This window comes from Plectrocnemia conspersa, unplaced genomic scaffold (genome assembly GCF_051122295.1).
Source record: "Plectrocnemia conspersa isolate PC_06_02 unplaced genomic scaffold, ASM5112229v1 ptg000004l, whole genome shotgun sequence".
Classification (NCBI taxonomy): domain Eukaryota; kingdom Metazoa; phylum Arthropoda; class Insecta; order Trichoptera; family Polycentropodidae; genus Plectrocnemia; species Plectrocnemia conspersa.
Window position 1 is genome coordinate 18748064 of NW_028277168.1, and position 11256 is coordinate 18759319.

Below are 11256 nucleotides of genomic sequence, written 5' to 3' on the forward strand. Positions count from 1 at the left end.
CGCTACCTACGTCGAAAATCTAAAATATTTTTTTTAATACATATTAGATGAAAAATGCATTAAAAGCCATATTCAAAATATTATTTTCTTGATATTTGTTAATAATGATTCCAATTGAACAATTTAACCACTGAATCGAGGCACATTTTTATAGACACGCGCTTTCAAATATATTCAAAATTAACGAAAAATGTCGATTTTTCTCAACTTCGTTAATTAAAAAAAATATTCATAAGATGTCACTGTAAAGAAACAACTTAGGTCGGACGCACGTTGACGCGCAGTTGACAGAAGCAGGGCATCGCATATAGACGTGCCTCACACTTTTGGATCTGACACAGAAATTGCGCGACACGTGTGACTCGTACCACCTTTCAATTTGCGTTTATTTTTATGTATTTTATTGTTTTTTTCGATGAAATCGCTTGAAAAATTAATAGAGTTAGTCCGTAACCACCCAGTGTTATACGACACCAATGATTCACAATACATGCAAATTAAATTTAAACGGGAGATTTGGATTAAAATAGCAAAGGAACTCAACATGACAAAGGGTAAGTACATTCAAAATGTATTTATCATATGAGTAATATTAAGGTGACAAGACTCCTCAAAATTGTGTTTTCCTTTGTCCTCCTTAAGCAAAAACGTCCAAAGTGACCTCTTTTTAGCTCTTGCAACAATCTGTCTTTGAACAAAAAAATCCGTAATGACCTTTTTATTTTTAGTGTCCGTTGATATTTTCAAAATCTGATCACTTTATTGATATGTATAAGAAATAATGAATACTGTTATGTTAACATTTAAATGAGATTCATTACAATACCTAATATATATATATAACATTAGTATTCAATAGTATCCTCAAGAAACAACCTCTTCTTGCCATGGCACACTTCCCCTTGAATTATAGTATTCAGTGAATTTTTGTCTAACTGAAAAAGCAGCTTGTACACGCCTTGAACGGTTACCTTTAATCGAAAATAGCTGTCTTGTTGGTAGTTTTTCCTCCATGCTGTTTTGTTCATTATCACCACTTATGACATTTCTACATAAATAATTGTGCAAAACACGAACTGCTTTTACGACATTGACAAGGCTAGTGACTTTAATTTCAAATAGTCTTTGGAATACTCATGTTCATGCACATTCAACAGTTTGCCTTGCTTGTGAGAGCCTATAATTGAATACCTTATTTTCATAGCTTGACATAACACTTCTCCTTGGATAGGTTCTCATTAAGATTACCATCAATAGGAATGCCTCGTCCCCTACAAATATAAATGTCAATTTATATTCGAAGGAAGGTAGATCAGTAGGTGGAGGAACTTTTAGTTTCCTTATCCAATTTTCTGGCCAACTGACTACTTGAAAAAATATTTCCGTCACTGAATCTCCATATGGATCCTACATCAATGAAAATGAATTTGTACTGTGCATCGACAGCTGCCATTAACACAATGGAGAAATTATTTTTATAATTAAAGTATAAAGATCCAGATTTATTAGGCTTTTTGATCATGACATGCTTCTTATCAATGGCGCCCAAAGAATGTGGAAAATGCATCGTGATTCAAAACCTGACGCAATCGACATCCACATTTATCTTGTACTTTTACTTTTTCATTTTAATTTATTATATTTTAGTATTAACAATTTTGTTGTGGTACTTATTAATTAATTAATTACATAATTTATTGTTTTCCCTTTTTCAGCTGGTGAGGCTAAATCTACATGGGTGAAATTGAGAAAGAACCATAAAAATGCTCTACGACGACAGCAACGTATGAAAATAAGTGGAGTTGCTGCAGCGGATATCAAAATGTGGAGGTTTCAAAGTCAAATGGAGTTTTTATTACATTACATGGTCAATGATAACTGTGATAAAAATTTTGCCGTCGATGTGAAGAACCAAGAACCACATAGTGAAGAGGATCTACATATAGAAGCTGAAACCCAACATTGTGATGATAACCCAATAGATGAGGGTGATGATAAAGACTCGGCCTTAACAAACATTGCCTATGTTGAAGAGGGTGATTTACTTAATTCATCTGCAAACAATATGCCTGCTGAATCTCCATCAAAGACACAATTAAAGAAGAAGGTGAAAAAAAAGTATATAGAAAACTTAATAAAAAAGACTCTTGAACAGCATAAAGAAAGATCAAAAGAAAGGAAAAAAATGATAGAAAGAACAGCTCCACAAGACGATCTGTACTTGTTCTTCATGTTTATGTATAAGCAGACAAAAAAAATGCCTCTTACATCTCAACACATTGTGAAAAGAAATGTATTTCTCACTGTTTCGCAAGAGGAGACACGCCTACTAAATATTGCTGAACCTACAGTTCCTCAATATCAGCAATTTCATCCAGGAGTTGGTACAGGCGAGAACAGCAATCACCCGAGGACAAATAATTGGTCCCGTTGGTCACATGTGAACTCTCCTGTTTCAACTAACTATTCAGGGGAACCTGGAGAGATGACGTCTTCATACAAAAGTAATTTTAAAAAATACCAACCTCCATATTTTCATATTTTCGTTTTATATTATCAGTTTTTTTTTACTACTTCGTTAAAATTTTGTTATAATAATAATTATCTGTTCTATCCTTTTTCTGTTTCTACATTTACGATACGTATTATTAGCTTTTCATAAGAAATATAAAATATAATATAAAAACTTACCTCAAAAATAGTGCCAGTCTTTCTTTGGTTCTAATTGGTGTTTGAGCATTGCATCCCTCTAAGTAAATAATAGGATGAATCATGCTATGAATTTCTTCTAACTCCCCTCGATTTAAGCGGAAATAGTTTACGAATCGTTCTTTTCAGAATTCTCTTGTCAGTGCAAATTCCCCATGAGCTCCTCTTTTTTCATGTACTCACTTTTCCGTAGCTTTACCTTTCTTGACTTCTGATAGAGTAATAATAATGTTTCTAACTCGGAGCTCAAATCAAAGTATTTCAACATGTTTTTGGTCACTCGATTTTTATCATATCATGGCTCTGCCTCCGTCAAACTGCTATCCAATGTGTGTGGGCAACTATGCCACACAGTTTTTTTTATCGCACAACCTTGCCCCGCATTGCCCGACTGCGCCACGCTGATCAATGTGCGTTTTAGCTAAAACGTTTCTAATTTTCCCTTTTATAATCCACTCTCAATAGTTCATCATATTTGGACCAAACCTCGCTTAGAAACTGTCAACTCCACGCTGAGTTACAGTGGTGTTTATGAAAACTGGTATTATTTTTTTTGTAATTACAATTAAAAATTTAAATGTCTTAATTTTTAGCTAATTTCACTACTCCGTCATATTCAGTTATGTTCTGATGGAAACGAGATATTATATTTTTATGAATGATATACATATATCTATTAAGTATTAAACTTAATTTTTGCAGAAGCTGACATTGAAAACGATAAAGAAAAGCTTCCTTCCATTGACAAGATTCAATGTAAAGACGAGGTAATGAAACGTGCTATTTGTTAACGTACATGTTAATACATGTGATCTAAAATAGTGTTCTTTTATTAGTTCTTAAATGTAAAACGCGAATACTGTAGCAGCGAAGATACATTCAAAGATAATGTAGATGAATCGATTGAAATAGGTTGGACATTGTTATAAATATAAATATACTGTTGCATTTTAATAAGTGTCAATTATTATTTATTATGATTTCAGAAATTCACGATGTAAAAGATGTACTTAAAGGGAATACTATTGGTGTGGAGGTTTTATCTAACCAAATTTATAACGTTACAAAAGTAATAAATGAATAAATTTGTGAATTATGTTTATTTCTGTATTTATAATAACTAATGAAATTTTAATTTTAGAAACCAGGGAGAGAAAAATGTACTAAAGTTCAATGTTTTTATGACGATTCTCATAAATTCGATTGTAGTAAATATGGAAAAGCATTGAAAACTGAACGAATAATTTCACGACATATGCAAACTCATAATGATGTTCGTCAATTTGAATGTGAAAAATGTAAAAAGCTCTTTAAATCTAAAAAACGAGTTTTAAGACATATGCAAAGTCATAGCGAAGTTCGTAATTTCGAATGTGAGAAATGTGGAAAAGCGTTCAATAATAGAGAATACCTTTCACAACACATGCAAACTCATTTCAATATTAGTTTATTTAAATGTGAAAAATGTGAAAAAGCATTCAGAAATAAACAACTTATTTCACGACATATGAAAACTCATATTGATGTTTGTGATTTTGAATGTGAAAATTGTAAAAAACTATTCAAATCTAAAAAAGAAGTTTTTATACATTTGCAAACTCATAACGATGTTCGTGATTTGGTACGTGAAAAATGTGAAACACATGCAAACTCATATCAATAAATAATTATGATAAATATTTCAAAACATACTTGTAAATTGTGATTTCTAATATTTTAGTTGGTACTGATAAAATCGACACCGTCTATAAATTTCTATCGTAGATTTATGTTCCTTTAAAGTATGAGAATTAATTTCATAAAAAACAGCGGATATGCGATAAGGTCCTGTATTTCTTTAAGCATACCAGCTGGAATGAAATCAAGGCCTGTTCAGTTTTTCGCCTTCAATTTACCAAAACATACTGAAGGTCAGAAATTGTGAAACTATCAATTGATAGACATCCTGACGTTTATATTTTTGAGTAGTTGTCATCTAAATCTGAACTGATCGGAGTTGTGTTAAGGACCGTTTGGAAGTAGCTCACAAATGCATTTGCTATTCTCCCATTACCTTCATAATTAGACGTAGGTTACACATTCAGTCTGTGATATTGGTCGTAAAAATACTGATAGTAGATTGATAGACTGACGGACGATATTAAACGATCAGTCGAGACTGACATCAGTCTTCTTGAGAATGCGTTTGTGAATGTGATACGTTTTTTGCGGAAAAAATTGCAATAAAAAAAAAGCTGCTATTGCAATAATAATAGCTTTGGCTACAAAAAAACGTGTTAAGAGAAAACGATGGACTAAAGAATGGCTATTGAAAAAAGATCTCTACACACATTTGAACTTATCGAAGGAAGATGAAGACTACGAAAATTATTATCGTATGAAGTATGACTGTTTTGACCACTTGTTGGAAATGGTTAAGCCATTCTTGACAAAACAAGATACGTGCATGAAGAATTCGATATGTGCTGAAGAAAAACTGGCTGTAACCTTACGATATCTTGCTACTGGAAGGAACATTAAAGATTTGAGATTCTCAGTTATAATGTCACCAGCTGCTATCAGTCAGGCTATAATGGACACATGTCAATCACTACTTTATGTTCTTCAGTCTTATATAAAGGTAAGTGAAATAAAATAGTAATATAATTTAACATTGTATATTTTACGCACACATCAGTAATATATTATATTGAACAAAAAAAAAATTAAATTAAAAATAATCAAGTACAATCATGGTTTAAATTGAGCAAATAATGGTCCGGCATTGTATATAAATTCACATTCTTGTGAATCAGTCGCAAAAGACAGTGCAGAAGAGGATGGAATAAGTGTAATTTCGTGTCGATTAAGTGAGTAGTTAGGAGATAGCTGCAGAGATGTGACTGGAGTATATTGATTTGCTTCAATTTTTATTGGGCTCAGATAAATATGCACACGCCCTATCCAATAATTCATTTTGTTTAGCAAGCATACTTTTCTTGATTTTTGTCTAAGGGGGCAGCGATGGCGGAATAACAGCATTTACAGATGAAATATAGTTAGTACTTTCTGAAGAAGAGCTTTCAGCGATTCAGTTCTTTGTTGTCCTTGTAATTGGTCCGAATCATTTGTGTTTTCTATATCATAAGTAGCAAGAACCTGTAACAATATTTTACAATTTATTTTTCAGATGCCATTAACAGAGGAAGAATGGAAAAAGATTGCCTCTGATTTTGGGGAAAGATATCAGTTTTTTGGAATTTAAAAAATGATGAGTGAAAAATTTTTTCACGATTTCAATAATGAGGGTAAATTGGATATTTGCAAGAATTAATAATAAATATTTTACAGCATTCATTTAGTTAGGTTATGTTGTATTCGTTTTAATAAATGCATTAAATATTTTAAGCGTTTTTATTTGAAAATAACATACTCGGGGTCGCTCGAATCTGTTCAAAAATAAAAGATATTGAAAGTTCCAACTCTTCGGAGTATAAACATCATTTGCCCCCGACCTTGATCTTCGAGACGTTATTATTTTTTTAATTCTCAGTAGTAATTTGATCTTAATGTGTTTATTTTTTTTTTATTATCGTCGATGGTGGCCAGAGGTTTAATTTTTTATAAATTATCAACAACCTTTCCAAAGCTTCGTTTCTCTTATACTTATTTACATAATTCTTATGGATTTTAACCTACAGAATAGGCAATGATTTTAATGTATATAAAAAAATCTTTCTCTGTCACAATTTAGAATATAGCCTCACGTTTCCATTATTATCATTTCCAAGGTACGAGGAGCAAATTCATACCAATTACTAAGTATCTTATTGTTATAGAGAGCCTTTGACCAGCAGGAATAGCCTGACGCATATCAGTGTCTTGTTTTTTCAAAATTTGGCCGGATTATCTCTAATAACGTGTCAAATGATTCTTGGTTCGTTCGAAGAATTTTATATTATCAGTTTCTTGTAGAATTGTTTGCAAATGCTCATGAGTGAAGCGGTACCTCAATTCGTTCCAACGTCTGATTCTTTTCAATTTTTTTCTGAGTAGAACCGCAAGAGTAATTGCAAGAAATGCCATATCTGCGCTCGAAATCATCTTGACAGATCGGCAGGTACTAGAATCAGGGTTATCAACCGTTTCGGATTTCCCAGGATTATATCAGAACAATTTGACAGATTCAATCAATCAAGACATCAATCGCTCATCATTCGAAACCGTCAATCACGTAACGATTGATCTTCTCCGGGATCCTTTATGGCCAAAATTTGGCGGCACTCTGGTAACACTTATACTTATAATAAACTTGCAACTATATTTACTTTTCAATAAAAATACTATTACTGCGGCTCAATCTGTGTCTAACTGCCACCCGTCACTAAACTTATTTTAACAACTCACCATTCTGGAACGGTTTTTTCTTCTTTGCAAGCATGTGAACATTTTTTAAAGCAATGCTGACCTTTTTAGAATTTTCCACGTATCTAGTAAACCTTCTGTTGGGCAGACAGGTGTGATTTTAGTTGATTTATTTTTCTCTTTCTTACTTCATATTTAAGTGGATAACTCGTATCAAAAGTGGCATGAATTGTCAGGGAGTGTTTTTGCCATATTTGGCTTTTTTACCTTTCATGTATTAACGAAAAATAAGTCTTCCCCTCCACAAAACTAAAGACTAATCAATCGCTAATTTTTGAATTAGAATTAGTTAATATTTCTACTGCATATAAATTAGTTTGTTTTTTAGAATTAAACAAAATTTTAGAATTTAATATTCAAGCCTCTAAAGTTGTAACTCTACGAGAAAACATCTGTTACTTACTCCCTCACTACCGCTGAAGATCCAATGTCCCTCTCTGTAGAGGCCTCGGTGGTAATTCTGGTGAAAAAATCTCACCATTATTGTCTGTAGTCTGTGCCACTGATTCCCTCATAATGTGTATTTAGCCATGTTGTGCATTCATCCCGAATAAAATTGTACCAGTCGATAACATTTTTTTAATGCACATCGGCTTCATAGGCCATTCGCCGCTGAGGATCATCACAGTACCAGTTGTATATAAGTATTAGAATTTGTTGAATTTGCCTTTTTTCATTTCGGATTTCTTTCAGTTAAAATTTCGTTTATTATTGTCGTTAATCTTCCACGTCTTCCTGCCATTGCGGGATCAACAAACAGTAATGCAATGCAATGCAGTGTTCAAAAATTGTGTGCATGTAGGTGTAAGCCGTGCTGTGTATTGGACGCTAAACGTTACTTACAATATTAATATAGTTAATATAGTTTTAGAAAAGTTTGCAGACTTTGGAAGATACGTAAATATAAAAACTGCTCAACAATTTGTCGTATTTAGACCAACCGTTGGCTAAGAACTGTCAACTCCGGAGGTACAATGGCGCTTATCAAAACTGGTATTATTTTCATTTTTCTGATTGCAATTACCAATCGAAATTAATGATGTCCCACGCTTTAATATATTGCTTCTTACTGATATCACTGCTTTATCATTTTCAGTTATGATCAAATGAAAACGAAATATTTTATTTTCATAAGGCGATCAGACGTCTTCCTTTGAGGATTGCCCTCAAAATTGCCCCCATTTTCCCCTCCGTTGACCTTCTTTTGCCCTCATTTCAACCTTATTTGTCCTTGAACAAAAATATCAAAAAGACGATTTTTTAGCTCTTACCTAAAAAAATTTCAGAGATGACCTTTGAACAAAATTTACTAGTTAATTAGGTAGATGTTTTAATTAAGTATTAAATTTCCTCTTTGCAGAACCTGACGTCGAAAATGAAAAAGAAATGCTTCCTTCCGTTGACACGATTCAATGTAAAGTCGAGGTAATGAAACGTGCTATTTGTTATCGTACTTGTTGATACATGTGATCTAAAAAAGCGTTCTTTTTATAGTTCTTAAATGTAAAACGCGAATACTATAACAGTGAAGATACATTCAAAGAAGACGTAGACGACTTGTTTGAAATAGGTTGGACATCCATATAAATATAAATATATGCATTTTAATAAATGTTAATTATTGATTATTATGATTTCAGAAACGCATGATGTTAAAGATATATTTAAAGAAAATACTACCGGTGTGGACGCATTATCTCACCAAGTTTATAACGTCACTAAAGTAATAGTCGAGTAAATTTTTAAATTGTATTTATTTAAATATTTTTGCTAACTAATATAATGTTAATTTTAGAGATCAGAAAGTGAAAAGTGTACTAAAGTTCAACGTTTCAATGACTATTCTTCTAAATTTGATTGTAGCAAATGTGGAAAAGTATACAAAACTAAACAACAAATTTCACGACATATGCAAACTCACAGTGACATTCGTGATTTTGAATGTAAACAATGTGGAGAAACATTCATGTCCAAATACATTCTTTTAAACCATATAAAGTCTCATTGCGATGCTCGTGACTTTGAATGTGAAAAATGTGGAAAGGCATTCAATTGTAAACGAAATCTTTCACGACATATAAAAATTCATAGTGATCTTAATTTTGAATGTGAGAAATGTGGAAAAGCATACACTATTAAACAACATATTCTGCGACATATGCAAACTCATAGTGATGTTCGTGATTTTGAATGTGAAAAATGTGGAAAAGCATTCTATTGTAAGCAAAATCTTTCACGGCATATGATAACTCATAGCAATATTCGCGACTTTGATTGTGATATATGTAAAAAACTTTTTAAATCTAAAAACCGACTTTTACAACATATGCAAACTCATACCGATGTCCGTGCCTTTGAATGTGAAAAATGTAAAAAACTTTTTAAAACTAATAACCAACTTAAACAACATGTGCAAACTCATAGCGATGTCCGCGACTTTGAATGTGAAAAATGTAAAAAGTTTTTTAAGTCAAAAAAACAACTTTTACAACATGTGCAAACTCATAGCGATGTCCGTAACTTTGAATGTGAAAAATGTAAAAAACTTTTTAAAACTAAAAACCAACTTAAACATCATGTGCAAACTCATAGCGATGTCCGTGATTTTGAATGCGAAAAATGTAAAAAACTTTTTAAATCTAAAATCCATCTTTTACAACATGTGCAAACTCATAGGGAGGCCTTCGACTTTGACTGTGAAAAATGTGAAAAACTTTTTAAAACTAAAAAACAACTTTTACAACATGTGCAAATTCATAGCGATGTCCGCGACTTTGAATGTGATATATGTAAAAAACTTTTTAAATCTAAAAAACGACTTTTACAACATGTGCAAACTCATAGCGATGTCCGTGACTTTGAATGTGAAAAATGTAAAAAATTGTTCAAATCTCAGAACCACATTTCACAACATATGAAAACTCATAACAATGTTTGTGATTTTGAATGTGAAAAATGTGGAAAGGCATTCAACCGTAGACCAAATCTTTTACGACATTTGCAAACGCATATTAATATTAGTTAGTTTGAATGTGAAAAATGTTGAAAAGCATTTAAAAATAGACTATGTACTTATTTCACGACATATGCAAACTCACACTTCGTGATTTTGAATGTGAAAAAAGTAGTAAAGCATTCAATTATAGACAAAATCTTTCACAGCATATTTGCAAATTATGAATTATGATTTCTAATACTTTTGCTGTTGCTTATAAAATTGACAATGGTGATAATGTCAACAGAGCACTATATACGTATGATAAAAGATTATTTTTGGCACAAAATCGAAGATATTAACGTGGAAGACGATACAGAGCACCTCACACGTCAAGTGCAACGTGGGATTTTTTGGGTTAAAAGTTCCCAGGTCGTATTATTTCATGTTTTGGTGACGCCAAGATCATGTGATTTAACGCCGTTAGATTTTTTTGGGATACGCTAAGAGTCGTGTCTGCGTCGATAAGCCCGAAACATTTGAGCACATAAAAACCATCATCCGACAAGTTATAGCCGAGATACCGACCGAAATTTACGAAAAGAATCGTCTGCTGCGAAAGGTCCACAGACTTCTATTTATTTGATATTAATGTTCATAATTAATGAAATACGGCAAAAATTCGATTAATAAAATAATTTGAAGATATCCTTAATATTGTTTTTTTTTTTTAAGTGAAAACTGAAGTTAGATCACTCTTTACAAAACAATAATGATGCCAGTATGGAACTACGGAGCTCAAACCTGGGGTGCTTTCTCCAAGTCAAATATTAATATTATAAAATAGTTCAAAAACAATGTGCTCCATGTATCAGTTAACGCTCATTGATATATTTCAAACAAGTACATTGCCAGTGACTGTAAGTGCGAAACTGTGACAAAAATCTGCATTTAAGCTACGTAAAAAGCAGGGCTGGGAAGTCGTTGGAAATTTTTCCCGACTCCGAATCCGAATTTTTCGCAAGGTCCGACTCAGACTCTGAATTTAAAAATTTCAATAAGATAATCTGAAAATATTAAATTTATTTTTAATTGTTTTATTTATTTATTTTCATGTAAATAACAACAAAAAAGAAAATACAAAAAGTAATTATAATAATATATTTATTAAGTGTAAGATCACTCACATGCTTAATTTAATCAATAAT

The 11256-nt window shown here is 32.0% G+C and overlaps 2 protein-coding genes and 2 long non-coding RNA genes across 5 annotated transcripts in view; 3 read left to right on the forward strand and 1 right to left on the reverse strand.

Moving 5' to 3' along the window:
* LOC148236158 (uncharacterized) overlaps nt 1–11256 on the forward strand; it is a 502848-nt gene that overhangs the window by 196857 nt on the left and 294735 nt on the right. The window lies entirely within an intron of this gene.
* Nucleotides 283–6092, forward strand: LOC148236167 (uncharacterized). Its single transcript, XM_088184607.1, has 8 exons — nt 283–554; nt 1716–2504; nt 3412–3476; nt 3546–3621; nt 3696–3778; nt 3851–4330; nt 4430–5805; nt 5879–6092. The coding sequence occupies exons 1-7, from the start codon at nt 416–418 to the stop codon at nt 4487–4489; spliced, it is 1692 nt and encodes a 563-aa protein (XP_088040733.1). The 5' UTR covers nt 283–415; the 3' UTR covers nt 4490–5805; nt 5879–6092.
* LOC148236168 (uncharacterized) lies at nt 4930–10763 on the forward strand. Of its 2 annotated transcripts, none has more exons than XM_088184615.1 (5): nt 4930–5329; nt 8474–8538; nt 8608–8683; nt 8754–8836; nt 8909–10763. In XM_088184615.1, the coding sequence occupies exons 1-3, from the start codon at nt 5087–5089 to the stop codon at nt 8612–8614; spliced, it is 315 nt and encodes a 104-aa protein (XP_088040741.1). In that variant the 5' UTR covers nt 4930–5086; the 3' UTR covers nt 8615–8683; nt 8754–8836; nt 8909–10763. The 2 variants fall into 2 exon arrangements, with proteins under 2 accessions (XP_088040741.1, XP_088040740.1); XM_088184614.1 differs by lacking the exon at nt 4930–5329 and adding an exon at nt 8047–8106.
* On the reverse strand, nt 5355–7039 carry LOC148236169 (uncharacterized). The gene is made up of 2 exons (XR_015809359.1): nt 6698–7039; nt 5355–5847 (listed from the first exon to the last, which is right to left on the reverse strand). It is a non-coding gene; the product is annotated as an uncharacterized LOC148236169 (long non-coding RNA).